The sequence below is a fragment of the Somniosus microcephalus genome, chromosome 12 (genome assembly GCF_052327205.1).
Source record: "Somniosus microcephalus isolate GS21.2 chromosome 12, FLI_Smic_1.0, whole genome shotgun sequence".
NCBI classification, from domain to species: Eukaryota; Metazoa; Chordata; class Chondrichthyes; order Squaliformes; family Somniosidae; genus Somniosus; species Somniosus microcephalus.
In genome coordinates, this window is record NC_140998.1 from 32,484,510 (window position 1) to 32,502,212 (window position 17,703).

A 17,703-nucleotide genomic window follows, 5' to 3' on the forward strand; every position below is an offset into this window, starting at 1 on the left:
AAGTAACACAGCAAAGTGAGAACTAAGTGCTTTAAAAAGTTGAATGATGAGATCATTTAAATGAATTGGCTTTGAATTAGCTGAGACATAGAATATAAGAACAGGGGGGCTATGCCAAGACTGTATAAAACACTAGTTAGGCCTCAGCTAGAGTACTGCGTGCAGTTCTGGTCATCACATTACAGGAAGGATGTGATTGCACTAGAGAGGATGCAGAGGAGATTTACGAGGATGTTGCCAGGAGTAGAGAATCTTAGAGAATCTTAGCTATGAGCCACGGGCCTATTACCATCTCGTCTGGCTTCGAATACCTTTTATTGTCTCTTTTTCTTCTTTTGTTCGATCGCAGTCTTGCCTTCGATCTATTTTATTTTATTTCCAGTTTTGAAGAAGGGTTTCGACCCGAAACGTCGACTCTAATTTCTCTCCACGGATGTTGCCTGACCTGCTGAGTTTTTCCAGCATTTTCTGTTGTTATTTTGGATAGGCTGGGGTTGTTTTCTTTGGAACAGAGGAGGCTGAGTGGAGACCTAAATGAGGTGTATAAAATTATGAGGGGCCTAGATAGGGTGGATAGGAAGGACCTATTTCCCTTAGCAGAGAGGTCAATAACCAGGGGGTGAAGATTTAAAGTAATTGGTAGGAGGTTTAGAGGGGATATGAGGAGAAATCTTTTCACCCAGAGGGTGGTGGGGGTCTGGAACTCACTGCCTGAAAGGGTGATAGAGGCAGAAACCCTAATCACATTTAAAAAGTACTTGGATATGCAGTTGAAGTGCTGTAACCTACAGGGCTACGGACCAGGAGCTGGAAAGTAGGATTAGGCTAAATAGCTCGGTGTAGGCCGGTACAGACAAGATTTCTCTGATTCTATGCGATTGTAACCATAATTACATTACAAGACAGGACATGAGACAGGTCAATTTAACTCCAAAACATTATTATATTAAATAAATAAAACCAATACTGGATTTTTTTTTATGACGCAGCTGACAATTTCTGCAATAAATTCATGAACTGTGCCTGAGTACAGGAAACTTTCCAGCAAATGACCAGCACGGTTACAGAGAGACCACAGGGTGGCGCTCTTCAGCATTACAGTCTCAGAATGGATGGAGACACACCAGCACCAGCCGCTGTGCGAAATATTGTCCATTGTGGTTCTCCTGTGATCGCTTTTACAGTCTTTCAAAGGACAAATCTCGGGGGAAATGTGTTCGCTTGTCTGTTTCTTTCATTCGCTCTCAATGTATTGCTCCAGATTTAAGTTTCCATTTGCTCTTTCCTACAATATAAGGGGAGATTTTCTGGTTTGGTTGAACCGCGGAGAAGGTGGCAGGAGTTGGGTGGGGGAGAAATCACAGAGTGGCTGAATTTTCCGATAGCCACAGCCCAATGGGTGCAGTCCCACAGCGGAAGCGACAAAATGGAAAGTCTCCCCATAATGTTTTAACTGAAGCCCTGCGGATTTACAGCCTGGCCGAGGGTTCCTTATTTAACCCAAAAAAAACCCACGAGTCCTGGTTGCTCAGGGGTAAAGTCTCCATCCTCAGCTCTCCGGGGCCTGAGGGCTTGATCCTCGGCCTGTGCAGAGTTCACTGGTCACCGCCCAGGTAGTGGGAAGCATGCTACAATTGGCCATAACACTCTGGGTTACAGTAGGTAAGTCCAGCCAGGGGTTCCAGCTCCCGAACACTGTCGTCCTGCTGGAAGAGTGCGTGTGTGTGTGCGGACATCAGGGGAGGACAGGATCAAGCATGGCTGTGATGTCCTCCACAGTCTGATGGCCTGCTGCCACTCCCTGTAAAGGCTGACACATGAAATCTGGCCCCTTGGGCAAGTTACCAGAGGGTGATTAGCAGCCACATGCAGTAGTTGAGTTGAACATTGTCAGCCCTGGTTCAGTGGGTAGCCTCTGAGTTAGAAGGTTGTGGATTCAAGTCCCACTCCAGAGACTTGAGCACAAAAATCTAGGCTGCGACTCCAGTGTATCTTTCGGATGAGACGTTAAACCGAGGCCCCGTTTGCTCTCTCAGGTGGACATAAAAGATCCCATGGCACTATTTCGAAGAGCAGGAAAGTTTTACCTGATGTCCTGGCCAATATTTATCCCTCAATCAACATCACAAAAACAGATTATCTGGTCATTATCACATTGCTGTTTGTGGGAGCTTGCTGTGCGCAAACTGGCTGCCACATTTCCTACATTACAGCAGTGACTACACTTCAAAAAGTACTTCATTGGCTGTAAAGCGCTTTGGGACGTCCTGAGGTTGTGAAAGGCACGCTAGAAATGCAAGTCAAGCCATTCAATAGTGTAGTGTATGTACCCGTCTACCTTTAAGAGAACTATTGTATGTAACCATCCACCTTTAAGAGAACTACTTTAGGTGTTGCACTACTTTGTTGGCTTCTGTATACTGTAATACCGACGGTGACCACACCGGTATATAAGTGCTGTGTCAGGAGTTATTGGGCAGATTCGCCCTGACCTTCGAATAGTAAAGTCCTGTTTTAAGTTACTCTTGGAGTCTGTGTATTAATTAACTAAACAACCCACAGACTTTACAGTGGCGACGAGTCCGATCGTACCCTGCGGCAACAATACTTCCGAAGCAGTTAACGAGCGTCGAGAAGAGGCAACCGCCCTCGTCATTCTGCTGGGAGAAAACTCGAGTCTGCAGAGCTGGAAAGGAGGAAGAATTCAGAGACAAAGACTTCCATCAGCAACAGGCACTGACTGTCCCTTCTGCCACAGTGAGGAGTGAGCCGATCAGCACGAGAAGCAAGCCGGCCACGGTGACTGTGAGTAAGGGAAAAGTAAAAAGAATAACCGGAGGATAAGGGCGGTGCACTCGACCACGGTCGAGGGGGAAAGGAGCCGGACAGAAGTCGGGCCCAGAGGCGCTGAGACTGGGGCAGCGTGGAGCAAGGAAGCCGCGGTACAGACAGGCTGGGGACGCAACGGCATCGTGAGACAGCTAGACCGCGACCGGCGAAAAAGGCCGGGCAGCGACTGAAGCCACGAAGCGCTGCGACCGGGAGCGTAGGCGCGGGAAGATATAAAAACTCAGCCGCAGCCCGGGAGGGAAGCACCGGACTGCGAGAGGGCTGGGAGGCGCGATTGGGAGCCGAGCGGGAGAGGCAGAGCCGACCAAGGGAGACTGAGCGAGAGCCAGTCCAGCGGCTGAAACTGTTCGCCGTCAACGGGGTGTACCCAGCGCCGGTAGAGCCGAGCGAGCGGGAGAGAGACAGAGCCCGAGCAAGGGGAACTGAGCGAGAGCCAGCCCAGCGGCTGAAACTGTTCGCCGTCAACGGGGTGTACCCAGCGCCGGTTGCCCTGCCGAGAAAAGGGAAAGAACTGAAGCCGACGCGCAGGCTGTGAACCTGAAAGCCAGCGGCCGTCGCCCGTGGGGAAAGTGTACCCCTCCCGCCAGGGGAAGAAACGCGGGAAGCCGCCATTAGGCGGAGAAGATAAGCGCGGGAAACCGCCATTTTAGCGGGAACCGCCATCTTGGAAAAAAAAAAGAAAATTTAAAGAAATAATTCGTGGTGTTATCAGGAAGAGAGGAAGATACCTAAGCGTGGTAACATCAACGATTTTAATTCCGAGGTAGAAGACTGGGCCACGTATGTGGAACGCATTGAGATCTATGGTGAGGCCAATAAAATAGAAGATGACAAAGCTATAACCTTGCTAAACTCGATGGGTGCGAAGACATACGGGCTCTTGAAGCATCTACTATCACCAGCTAAACCGGCGGATCAGACTTTCGATGATATTGTGGCTGCTCTGAAGGATCACTTGAACCCCACACCGTTGATGTTGGCGGAACGATTCAAATTCTATGCGAGAACGCAAAGGAAAGATGAAAGCAACGCAGAATACTTGGTCGAACTGCGTAGACTAGCGAAACACTGCCAGTTTGGAGGGAATCTGACAGAGGCATTGCGAGACAAATTCGTGTGCGGAATGTCGAAGGAAGAAACACAAAAACGACTGCTCGAAGAGAACGATCTTACACTTGAGAAGGCTGTCCTTATTGCTGCATCGAACGAAGCCGCAGCGAAAGGAACGGCGGAAATGCAGCTAAAGGCAGCGGCACTCAGGGTGCAGCAAATTACTTCGGGTACAACGAAATGCTATCGTTGTGGGAAGACAACACACGACCAGAACCAATGCTGGTTTAAAAACCAGGAATGTACGAAATGTGGCAAGCTCGGTCACATAGCTAAGGTATGCCGGTCAGGAAAGAAGACCAACAATAATGAGTCACCACAAAAGAGGTACAGAAAGGTACATGAGGTGACTAGGAAGAGTCCGGAAGAACAGAATTCGGACTCACACTCCAACTGCAAGGAACTGGATAGTCTGAGAATTCACAATGTGAATAATGAAGCCATTAACTTACAACATAAGGTGGATAGCTTCTTGTTGGCGTACAGGAATGCAACACATGCGGTCACAAATCAAACTCCCGCCATGATGTTTTTTTAATAGACGACTAAGATGCCGGCTGGATTTGCTTAAGCCAAACGTCAGAAGGGACGTAGAGAACCGGCAATTCCAGGGCATGAATGAAAGGCCAACTAGATCTTTTCAGATAGGTCAACAAATTTTGGCCCGGGACTACCGTACCGAGAAATGGCAGCCTGGAACTATTGGAAAAAGGCTAGGGCCGTTGATGTATACGGTGGACATTGGGGACAGTATAATAAGGCGCCATGTTGACCAGATCATAGGGTCAGCCACAAATGGCCAATCTACTCCACCACCTTACACGGTTAATGTTGAGACAGAGATACCCAGAACACCTACCTCCGATCTAGTAATACTGGAATCAGATGAACCTGACACTGTCCTTCAAGCTGAATCGACCTTGCCAGAAGCACCTGCTACCCCGCCGGGAGTTACGACACCACCGAGGCGTTATCCGGACAGAGTCCGGAAACCTCCAGAGAGACTGAATCTGTGAACTGTCTTGCAGCTAAAAAGGGAGGATTGTAGTGTATGTACCCGTCTACCTTTAAGAGAACTATTGTATGTAACCGTCCACCTTTAAGAGAACTACTTTAGGTGTTGCACTACTTTGTTGGCTTCTGTATACTGTAATACCGACGGTGACCACACCGGTATATAAGTGCTGTGTCAGGAGTTATTGGGCAGATTCGCCCTGACCTTCGAATAGTAAAGTCCTGTTTTAAGTTACTCTTGGAGTCTGTGTATTAATTAACTAAACAACCCACAGACTTTACAAATAGCATAGATGCATTTAAGGGGAAGCTAGATAAGTACATGAGAGAGAAAGGAATAGAGGGTTAGGCTGATAGGGTGGGAGGAGATTTGTGTGGAGCATAACAACCGCCATGGACTAGTTGGGCCGAATGGCCTGTTTCTGTGTTGTGCATTCTATGTAGCTGTGCTACTGAGGGAATTAATATCTTCAGGGAAGGGAGCAGAAATTGGAGAGGAAAAAACAGCCTGTGCAAAGGAGTGTAAGACATAAAATGTAGGAGCAGGAGTAGGTCATTTGGCCCCCTCGAGGCTGCTCCGCCATTCAATAAGATCATGGCTGATCTAATCTTGGCCTCAACTCCACTTCCCTGCCCACTCCCCATAACCCTTGACTCCCTTACCATTCAAAAATCTGTCTATCCCCACCTTAAATATAATGTATAAAATATAAGCTTTCTATATATTGACATGTTTCTTCCTGAACTGTTGTTATGCAGACTATGTTGGATTATGCAGAGGGTAACTAGACAGAGCTAAGTAAAATAAGAAAGATTTTAAAATGTTAATTCGTTATTTAAATTCATTTTATGGGATATGGGCGTCGCTGGCAAGGCCAGCATTTATTGCCCATCCCTAATTGCCCTTGAGAAGGGGGTGGTGAGCCACCTTCTTGAACCGCTGCAGTCCGTGTGGCAAAGGTACTCCCACAGTGCTGTTAGGGAGGGAGTTCTGGTATTTTGACCCAGCTAGCGTTTGTGGAGTTTAAGCAGTACCCAACGGAATGCACTGATGGAGTCTATTAGCAAGCTCTCTGAGACATGGCATCACTCTTTCTGTGTATATTCTTTATTTCTCTTTCACCCATGCGTAACGGTTCCTTGTTCTGAAACAAACTCCACTGCACAGAGTTTCACAGTTCATACATCCAAAGCTACCTTAAAACCCACAGTGGCAGAGCACTGAAACCATTGTACTCTTAATCGATGCTCCTCATTTTTGTAAAGAACTGTTGAATGTGCCTTTTCAATGAGATCAACCCATTGTAATAATGGAATAAGTGAACTGAGCGGAGTATCACCCCTGTGCCGTGAGATGCCAGTGGTAGCACTCTCGCCTCTGGGCCAGAAGGTCGTGGGAGCGAGTCCTACTCCAGAGACGTGAGCACATAATCTAGGCTGACAGTTGACAGTGCAGTACTGAGGGAGTGCTTCACTGTCAGAGGTGCCGTCTTTCAGATGAGACATTAATCCAAGGCCCCTTCTGCCCTCTTAGGTGGATGCAAAGGATCCCACGGCACTGTTTCAAAGAAGTACAGGGGAGTTATCCCCAGTGTCCTGGCCAATATTTATCTCTTAACCAATATCATTAAAAAAAAAATTATCTGGCCATTTATCTCATTGCTGTTTGTGAGACTTTGCTGTGTGCAAATTGGCTGCCGCGTTTCCTATATTACAACATGTAATTCATTGACTGCAAAGCGCTTTGGGATGTCCTGAGTTCATAAAGGCGCTATAGAAATGCAAGTCTTTCTTTCTTTAATGTTACCCATAGACCAGGGTTCCTGTAACCTCTCACCTTAGGACGACATCTTCTGTCCTCTCGCCCATTATTGAGTTTTGTGTGCCAACAAGACTCAGGGATAGATTCAAGAAATAATCAGCTATTCTGGTGCCTATGTGTAGGTTGCTGGTGCAGAAGTTATATTTTCTAATCAATGCTGTTCCCTTAACTGGCTCATGCCAAGTTCCTGTCTGCGTTACCTTAACACAGGCTTTGATCTGTTTAAGGATTAATGCCTGTGTTAAAATAGCACAGACAGGAACTTGGTACAAACACGTCGGGAGTAATTTTGACTCTGTGCGATAGTGTAAAACGGGTGGTAGCGAATCGGCAGCCTGTTTTACATCCCTCCCGATTTTTATTTGTATTGACTTCAATAACTGCATCCTGTAAAATTCACCCTTGGCCGTGAGGACCTCTCTTAAAGTTCAATCCATTGGAGAGATTAATCACTAATGTTAACCATCTTTCTGCTTTGCTACATTTAATTATGGACATTTCAAGAATTTTTTTGTTTGAACAGCAAGTGCTGATGACATCATTGAGGGCAACAGTCTTGGAAAGAATGCCCTTCAGCGATGGAGCAGAATCAATATCGAAATACACTGAATAACCCAGGGGTATTTCAGGATTATTAATGACTGTTTTTGCACTGCTGGGCGCCATATCTCCTCCAAATCAGTTCCCTCAATAATATCACCAGTTCTTTTCCAAACAAAAATATACAAAAGGATTGGCTGCAAAATGTAATTATTTCCATGTAATTTTATTTTATTAAAGGATTAGGGGCTTGGCAGAGGAACACCCTGTCCCGTTCCCTCCGGGACCCAACTTCAAATCCAGCCCACACTGACTGAACAACAGCCTTTTCTCCTCTGCAGTCACAAGGGTTCCAATCTCACCCAAGGGAAGCTGCGGGAAATGGGGGAAAAAAAACTCCCCGCTGCTTCAGGAGGGGAAAGCTGTCTTAAGGTTGGGTTTAAGGTACATTGTTGAGACAGAGGGAGCTTTACTCTGGATCTGGCCTGTTACAGCCTGACCTGAACGTGCTCAATACAGACACCGAGTGCTACAAGTTGGAAAATGTTCCATTCCCCAGCAATGACATCACTGAAGTAAAGCAATTCATCAACAAAAAAAACTATACAAGGTAATGGGTACTGATGGGAAAAGTGCTTTAAAATCTCTTGTTTATTAAATGAGGATGCATCAGTTTGGGGCAATGAGATTCTAAGCATTTGGGAAAATATTAATTAGTGAGAACCATTTGAAATCAGACACACATCTAGTTACAGTCGAATCTGGTGAATTAGTTGCACTCTATATAGCTAGGGAATTAGCACGTACATAAATGTGTAACTTAGATACCAAATTTTTATAGCAGTAAATTTCTATATATGTAGAAAATCAGCTCCGCTTACTTGAATACCTGGTAAGTGAATATTTCTGTCAACTGAATAGAATTTTAAAATGTAAAATCATTTTTTTTATTTACACCCATTGTGTTCACGGTTGAAAAATTATAAATTTTGAATGTAAACTCCTGTTAAGTGATTTTTCTTTACCAAATCTGCAGTTCCAGTTATTACATCTTCTGTGTAATGTGTTGTTCTCTTACTTCAACCAAATTACAGCGTAACTGCGGGATACATTTCAGAAAATCTCTCATTGCGACAAGAAGTCTACAGGAAATTATGTAATGCAAACTAATATTTTATTTGGAATTCAAGGCGGATAAAATGTAGCAAAAAGTTTATTACTTATAGCATCTATTTTTCAGACAGCTGACTAGTTTATCATTAGGTTTATATTAACTGCAGTTAATTTGAAATTCTTCTCTACAAAGCCACTTGTGGTTTTCGGTGATATATACTCAAGCTGAGGGCAGTTGTAGGTTGTCTTGGTCTTGGTTGGGATTCACACTGGTTAATCCTTGCTGCGTTTAGATTCACACATGAAAGCCTAGTCATAGAAACACCACCCCCTGCACAGTTGGGTAAAATGTTCCATTTATCCAACTGTTCCGATTGAAGAAAACACGGTAAACTACCCAGAGATTGAAACGGAGCTGGAACAAATGGCCCTTTTAAAGAGACTCTCACCACCGCTGCCTCTTTTCCCCCTACAGTTCTTCTCACCTCCTCTCCTGAAAGCTCACAGAATAGAAAGCGGAAATTCCAGCACAGGAAGGGGGTAGATTTCAGCTTTGCGCAATAGTGTAAAACGGGCGATAGCGAATCGGCAGCCTGTTTCACATCTCTCCCCATCTTCATTTCCATTGGCTTCAATGGAACAAAGTCAAAATCGACCCCAAGGAGTCTAGTTGACCCATCGGGGCTGCGGCCAGCTCTATGTTGGGCGACTACTCAATCATCTACTCTAATTCCCACACCCTTGTTTCTTTTTCAAGAGTACCACTTCAAGACCCTCTTAAATATTGTGAATGACTCAGCTTCAGAAGCCACTTGCAGCAATACATTCTCTGCCTTGTTTAGAAACATAGAAAACTAGGAGCAGGAGTAGGCCATTCGGCCCTTCGAGCCTGCTCCGCCATTCAATGTGATCATGGCTGATCCTCTATCTCAATACCATATTCCCGCTCTCTCCCCATACCCCTTTTGATCCCTTTTGTGTCTAGAAAACTATCTATCCCCTTCTTAAATATATTCAGTGACTTGGCCTCCACAGCCTTCTGTGGTAGAGAATTCCACAGGTTCACCACCCTCCGAGTGAAGAAATTTCTCCTCATCTCAGTCCTAAATGTCCTACCCCGTATCCTGAGACTGTGACCCCTCATTCTAGAGCCCCCAGCCAGGGGAAACATCCTCCCTGCATCCAGCCTGTCTAGCCCTGCCAGAATTTTATATGTTTCAATGAGATGTTTGACCCTGCATAATCAATGGGAATTTACAGGTATACAGACAGGTTTGGCTATATGAGTAAATGTCAGGTTATCAGTTCACGGATAGCTTTGACATGTGATGCAAACAATGCCTTGACATCTAATCATATAGCCAAACTTGTCTGTATACCTATATATATATATAGATATACACATATATATATATATATATATATACACACACACTCATTGTTGCCCAAGTACATCTCACCAGAGGATTAGCTGGAAGTTATCTGGCTGAGATCAGTTGAGCAGTGGAGACCAGGAATTGAACCTGGAATCTTTTGGTTTGTATGTCTCAGTACCAGACCACATGGTGCCTTTCCTAATCAACAACAACCACCTGCATTTATATAGCGTCTTTAACGTAGTTAAAAATGTCCCAAGGCGCTGAGGGAGCCATACGTGCCCATCCTCAAGTTCAAAATGCTATGGCAGGTACAAAGCTGAGACAGGAATCAGAACCATTTTCAACAGCTATTTATGAGTTCTTTAAAAGACAGTCAGCAAATGTCAATTTAGCACAGTAGGCCAAATCTAACATCCTCATATTCTCTTTGTCTGATGACAATACGTTGTTTCGCTACAGACAGTACTACTAGCGAAGCCTTAATATTAACCTAGTGTTTTCATTAGTGTTTCCTCTTTGTATCTAACATTGATGTCATGAATAAACATAATAGTTTGAGCTTCCGGTATACTTGAACAGCAATAATGGACGTTGTGTGCAGTGGTTTTCCCTTTTGGTGTTTGGCCTCTTCTTGCCAGTGACTCCTCTAATTTAGCAAGCACACCGACAGATATAAGCTTGTTCAACCTCACTGGCCATACATCAAATGAGTCTTGCTAGTTCCCAGCAAAGCCCCTGAGTGGCCGTATCATGGTAGTGGCATATCACGGGCATAGAAGAGGAATTGTCTTGGAAGTGTTGCCAACAACAACTATATCTCCAGTTGACCAAGCATGAAGCAATAATGGTAGCAAAATCATTGAGTAGTTCACGCATTGCTCATGAAGATTTGTATTTGGGTGAGAGACTTGGTGGGGATGTGGGGTGGGGGCGGCAAGGAAATAAAGGCAGTTTTTAAAACAAAACTACTCTGTTCCATTTCTTACCATCACAGCCTGTTCCCTCTGAATTTAATTCATATCCAGTATCACAACGACAAAGGAAGGAACCATAGGTGTTGAGGCATTGCTGGCCACAAGGATTCTCTCCAGCACATTCATCGACATCTACAGCATGGAGATACAAAATCAAAAGAACATCAGTGTTACTTCAGTGAGTCACTTCTTGTAACATAATATATAGGATGTCCTTTATCGTCTTCTGAAAATCATGTCCTAGTGAGCTTTCGATGACACCCTAGAGTTACTGTCAAAGGCCAGTGCACCAATCTACAAGGCTATTGAAGAATATAAGAATTAGGAGGAGTAGGACATATGGCCATTCGAGCCTGCTCCGCCATTCAATGAGATCATGGCTGATCATCGACCTCAACTCCACTTTCCTGCCCGATCTCCATATCCCTTGATTCCCCTAGAGTCCAAAAATCTATCTATCTCAGCCTTGAATATACTCAAAGACTCAGCATCCGTAGCCCTTTGGGGTAGGGAATTCCAAAGATTCACACCCATCTGAGTGAAGAAATTCCTCCTCATCTCGGTCTTAAAAGGCCGACCCCTTATCCTGAGACTATGCCTCCTAGTTCTAGACTCGCCAGTCTAGGAAACAACCTCTCAGCATCTACCCTGTCAATCCCCCTCAGAATCTTATATGTTGCACCTCTCATTCTTCTAAACTCCAGTGAGTATAGGCCCAATCTACTCAATCTCTCATCATAGGACAACCCTCTCATCCAGGAATCAATCTAGTGAACCTTCGTTGCACCGCCTCTAAGGTAAGTATATCCTTCCTCAGATAAGGAGGCCAAAACTGTGCATAAGGAGGCCAAAACTGTGCAATTACTCTAGGTGTGGTCTCACCAAAGGCCTGTACAATTGTAGCAAGACTTTCTCACTCTTGTACTCCAACCCCCTTGCAATAAAGGCTAACATTCCATTTGCCTTCCTAATTGCTTGCTGTACCTGCATGCTAACTCTCTGTGTTTCCTGTACAGGGATACCTAAATCTCTCTGAACACCTCTCTCGGAATAGTTTCTCACCATTAAAAAGAGATATCGAAGTCTTGTGGGGCTGGATGAGGTTACAGAGATAGGGAGAGGCCAGGCCAGGCCATGGAGGGATTTGAAAACAAAGATGAGGATTTTAAAATTGAGGCATTGTCGGGTTGGGTGCCAGCGTATGTCAGCAGGCACAGGGGTGATGGGTGAACGAGATTTGGAGCAAGTTAAGATACGGGCAGCAGAGTTTTGGATGAGCACACAGTTTATGTAGGGTAGAAGATGGGAAGCAAAAGTATTTAATTGGCTGTAAAGCGCTTTGGGACATCCTGAGGTCGTGAAAGGCACTATATTAATGCAAGTTCTTTTTTTTAAGAACAAATGTGCATTGCAGGTGAAGAGTTCCCCAGCTGAGACCCTCCTGACCGGTCAAGCATCCCAAAAGAAGAATTGACAAAGAACATTGTATCAACTTGATACTGATCTAGGATCAAGTATAAAATGGTAACCTGATTATTCAAGAAACCTAAGACAAATAAAGCTCCAAGTGTGAGTGATCTCAACAGAGAGTTACTGAAAACACCTATTTTGATGAGGCAGGGATGGCACCAGCATCACCCAGTCTTGAGATGAATGCTTCACTCTCCCGCTAGATCCAGCCTGCCATAGGGGAAAAGCAAAGTATCAGCTTAAAGGTGAATACAAAGAAGACCATGTTGTGTAAGGAGTTGATCAGTTACCCCTGAAACACATCTGTGCCAGCTGGCAGTACCTGGCATGAAGTGGTGTTTGACACTGCCTACTTGGACAGTCACGTTTCTCAAAATGGCAGAATGAAGGTGGGGGAGCAGTCCCGTCAGATCCAAGCTCAGCTCAGGCAGAGAACTATTGCAGTAGGGTGCACACAAGTTTCCTTCATGGTAGGGCTAACAATGGCAAACTGGCTGTTTCCCACATACATAAAGTGAGATATATAGGTGGCAGTATCAAGAACCATACTGTACATGTCCAAGGAAGGGATACTGACTATAAAACTAACAGTTGGACCACGGTTGGAGTAATGTCTCCAGTTTTGGACATTTTGCTTACAAAATGAATAGTGGTTTTGGAAAGGGTTAAAGAAGAACATGGATGGAAGCACCTCCTAGTTCACGAACCATGTATGGAAAGGGGCGAAGACTGCCAAGTCTGTTCGCATTGAAAGTGAAAACTAAGTAGGCATGCAATCAAATGTTGAAGGGTAATTAGGTGAGTATCGAGAAGCTCTTTGGACCAAATCAAAGGAAACAAAAGGGATTTAATTATAAGCTAAGGAAACCAATCAAAATGTAACTTAGCAGTAACTAATTCTTACTTGGAGCTGTTAACTTAGTGCAAAGGTCATCATCTACTGCTACAAACGTTGCCTCAGTTTAAACATCCAAAAGCCGAAGTGGGGACATTCTTGATTCTGTGGGGGAGTAGAGAAATATAGGCTTGGTTCCAATGCTAGAGGGAGCTGAAAATGGTCTGTACAGATCGTTAATGATGAGGCAAACCTCTTTTTCTAGCTTCTTATGTAGGACATCGTTAGAAACATAAGGAGATGCAAACAAGCAGCCAGAAGCAACACTCTGCATTGACGCGGGTACTTTGTACACACCCAGCTTATTGGACTGAAACATGGTTCTTGGCAAATGAAGGGATGGTGGGAAAAGGAGCACAGGTGTCTGATAATCATTGAAAATGGTAGCGACCTTCAGTAGAAGCTACACAGTAAGGCAGCAGCTTAACCCTGGAAGAAGTTTGTCTGCATCGATTGAAAACTAAGGAAACAGATTGTGTCCTCGAGCACACAAGACACCATGGCCCAAAATTCAAATCCTCTACACTGGCAAGCTGCCCGGAGATGCCCAGCAGATAGCTGCAGTTCGCCAGTAAATAGTTGGTGGGCCTCGAGCCTACCCGTCCTGGCGCAAAACAATCTCCAGGCCATAATGTCTCAAATGGTTAAATGATATGACGTCATGAACAGAGTCAAATAAAGATTAATTTACCTTTAACTCCCAAAGACTTATAATAACGTTGTGAATGAAGCCAAAGAAAGTCCCACAGGATATTTTGTGTTGGCTAAAAAGTGCATTACCCAGCCCGTGCGATTTCAAAAGCCAGTTCTGGGGGCCCCCACTCTGCAGTTTACCACTTAGGTGGAACGACATTTGAAAGCTCAATACCTTGACATGATCTCCCATCGGGATTCAGTAGAAATCCAGCATTACACTGGCAGGAGTAGGAGCCAGCGATGTTGGCGCACAGCTGCTGGCAATATCCGTGCCGACATTCATCGATGTCTGAAGAGGAAACAAGAGTGGAGCTTAAGTTTAATTTAGGAACGATATGTTTTCATGCACAGAACAAAAGTTAAAACACGCAACAATTCGCCATTTTATTTGCTCTTTAAGTTCAGAGATGGGTGTAAGTTAAAAGCTTTTTTGTGTTGTGGCACAGAATAAGTTGCTTTAATACTTCCGACAGTGCTAAATGTGGGAGACATTTTTAGTCCCAGGTTTGGCCCTCATTCATTTTAATTAAACCCAGCATAGAATAGTACAGCACAGACTCTTTCGAAGAGCAATCCAGTTAGTCCCATACCCCGGCAACGTTCCCGCTAAGCTGCAAGGCCACGCAACGGTCTGGAGGTCCTGCGCAGGCCACTCACCGGCTTTCAGATGGAAGAAACTGCGCCTGCGCGGAATTCTGAATAGGCCGCGCAGCAAGTTAAAGGGACCGCGCACAAAAAAAAATTAAGAGAGAACATTGCTCCCTGGCTCTTTCCCCTTATCCCTGCAAATGTTTCTCCTTCAAGTATCTATCCAATTTCCTTTTGAAAGCTACTATTCGATCTGTTTCCACCACCCGATCAGCCAGTGCATTCCAGATCCTAACCAACATCTGCATTAATACCAATTTGCTCATTTCAAAGGCCGGGAAGTGGGCACCGATTTACCCTCGCTCAGGTCAAACAAAACAAAACCAAAGCATTGGGTTTGTATATCTGGAAATTCCACTAGATTTCTCCAACGGGAGACCGGCACCATCCCTGAAGAAACGGGGTAAAAATGGCTGTACCTTTGGCGGGAGAGCAGGAGAAACCCGTGGAATTTCAGCGTCCCAAAGTTTCATTGTTAGATGTTGTATCGAAAGTTTGCTAATGTTTCAAGAGGGAGCGGGGAAAGGACCACAGCTGACTGATTAATCACCAGGCCGCCCTTTGGTCTGACAGGACACAGATGTATAGCCACAATGACCCCTGGCGGGAATGATTTCCTCCTTTCAATCTGTGCAGTAACATTGTAAGCAAAGGTGGGAAGATTTCCTTGAGTTGGTACTTCTAGGGATATTGTAAACCTGTTTCTGCATGCATTTATGATTTCACCAGAGGAAATCATTTGTTTGCCATGTTGCTACATAACAACAGGAGGATGTCATCCTCCTCACCCATCTCGGCCTGCTCATCCAGGCTCTTTCATTCATGGGATGTGGATGTCACTGGCAAGGCCAGCATTTATTGCCCAACCCTCCTAGCAGAGGCTTGGTAGTTCCCCACAGTGGGGAGGCAGGAAATTTTTTGTGAAAAACACATCTGCCCCAATATTTATGGGGAGGTGTGGAGGGTGTGGGGGTTGCTCAACAGTGGGCGCTGAACCCGACACGATCCGGGATGTGGAGGCCCTGCTGATCTTAATGGTAGGGCCTCGTTTAAATAAAGAATGATGAGTCCCGCACCAAAACCGGACACATTGACAGCCTGGCCGGCAAGCGGGAGCAGGGGTTTGTGGCAGGAGGAATGTAGGAATGGTCCCTGGCAGTTAGTGGGGAATCTGGATGCGATCGGGAGGTCTGGCCTCGATCGGGGGGATTCTGGGCGGGATCAGGGGGTCCGGGCGGGTTCGGGGGTGGGGGCGGTCTGGCCAGGATTGTGGGTCCAGCTGCGAATGTGGGGTCCGAGCGGGATCGGGGGGTGTGGGGGGAGGTTCGGGGGTGGAGGGGTCGGGGGTGGGGTTGCGGGGGTGGGGGTGTGGAGGTGGGGGGGGTGGTGGAGGCAGGGGTGCCAGTGGTGTCCAGCCGCTGTGTTGCAGGTTCTGACTCTTGCTAACTGTTTGCTACCTCACTCACCCAGTGATCTTCAGTGTGAGCCTAAACAGTGAGTGCTGGCTGAAGGCACGAGCATCAAAATACGACAGTTTGAGTCTTAATCTATTTTTTGCCCAATTTTTCCAGCAGGGATCACTGGATAGTGTCACTGAGCAAGAATCTTGGCTGATTTCTTTTATTTCCTTCACTTATCTCAGAATAAGTTGACACTTACCCATACACTGTCCCTCTAACAACCAATAGCCCTCAGTGCAGGAGCAGCTGTAGCCTCCCTCGGTGTTTATACAGATCTGCGAAGGGTTACATTGGTGGGTCCCTGATGTACATTCATCTATATCTGTAAAGGGGAAGAAAGATAAAAAATTACCTCAAGGTGTCAAGGTCTTTTTTTAAAGGTGGAAGTCAAAGAGAAATGACTTGCTCATCCATAGCACCTATTGCCATTGTTACATAGGATAAATGGTACTCAAATAGCATCATCTGAAGTGAGAGGGTTTCTTTTTTTACTTTCCCTTTATACTGGCTACAGATCTCGAAATTAAAGGCTTGAATGTTTCCTCTATTTATCTCGTAGACAGACAACGCAGGAAAGTGTTTTCCAGTGGGCTGTGGATAATACCAGCAGGGCAAGGGGAGCTTAGCCTAGTCACACAGTGATCGATTTTTGTTCTATCAGCTTATTGAGAGAAATATAGGCCACGGCTGCTTGAGTTCCAATGATTGCTTGCCGATGTGTGAGAGATACTGTGCCCGCTCAGACTGGGAACCAGAGGCTAGGCATCCCGAGGTCCTTGCACCACAGCCGGCATTGTGATGGAGAGGGACTCCAGCCCGCCTGCAGCTACAGACACAGACCCTGTCCCAAATTTCAGGGATGGGGTCATTTGCATGCTCCAGGGGTCTGCACAGTAAGGGGTTTCAGGATGGGGGCCAGGATTGCCCTTGTAGTGCCTTGCTGCTCTGACCACAGAGAGATTGCCCGGGGAAGGGCCCAATGGAACATGGGTGTTTTCATTGTCAATCTTCAGCTCCTCCGAGCGCCAGAGTTGCTTTAATCACAGATACTCAAATCACTTCCTGGATCGATTGTCGTTGGCAATCAAGGTTTTCCTGGCCCCTCAGTAGCTTTCAGCTAGTTCTTCCGAGGCCCGATTAAAAAAGTAAAAATGGTGAAATTCCTGGTGTAGCCTGGAATTCCCCCAGTTATCCCACCCATTGGCACAGGGGAGGGGTGGGCAGAGGATCTGCTCGTGACTCTCATCACCAAAATGTGGCTGAGCAGAAGCGAGTTCCACCCCACAGTCCAGCCCCTGTCAGGGTTCCGCCGAGCTCTGCCGTGGGCCCCATCAGAATTTCAGGCACCAGGATTTTATAGTCACTGGGAAGGCAGAGCATCCAATGTCACCAATCTCAGGGTCAAGCTTTAAGACTCACATGCTACCCTTCAGCAAGACCGCTCATATCCATCTCTGCTACGTCACCTGGCTCTGCCCTTATCTCACCCCCACTGCCTTAGGTCAGTCACTCAAGGCTCAATTACTCCAACACCAACCTCAAAGGCCTCCTCAGTTCTACCTTGCCTAAATTACAACCCATCCAAAACTCCACTATCCTACCCTATCCCCAAATGCACTGAAGTCAGTATCCCTGGCCTTGTTCACAAGTCTCTCCATGGCAGCAGCCCTCCCTATCTCTGCAACCTCCTCCAGTGTTATGGCCGGGAATTTCCTCAGGGATGCTCCCGCTG

The 17,703-nt window shown here is 45.8% G+C and overlaps 1 protein-coding gene across 2 annotated transcripts in view; it reads right to left on the reverse strand.

Moving 5' to 3' along the window:
• fbln5 (fibulin 5) overlaps positions 1-17,703 on the reverse strand; it is a 121,874-nt gene that overhangs the window by 38,794 nt on the left and 65,377 nt on the right. For both annotated transcript variants that reach the window (XM_086002728.1, XM_086002727.1), the window contains exons 5-7: positions 16,171-16,293; positions 14,036-14,152; positions 10,815-10,934 (exon numbers count right to left, since the gene is read on the reverse strand). In XM_086002728.1, coding sequence (XP_085858854.1) covers positions 10,815-10,934; positions 14,036-14,152; positions 16,171-16,293 — 360 coding nt within the window. The remainder of the gene's footprint in view (positions 1-10,814; positions 10,935-14,035; positions 14,153-16,170; positions 16,294-17,703) is intronic.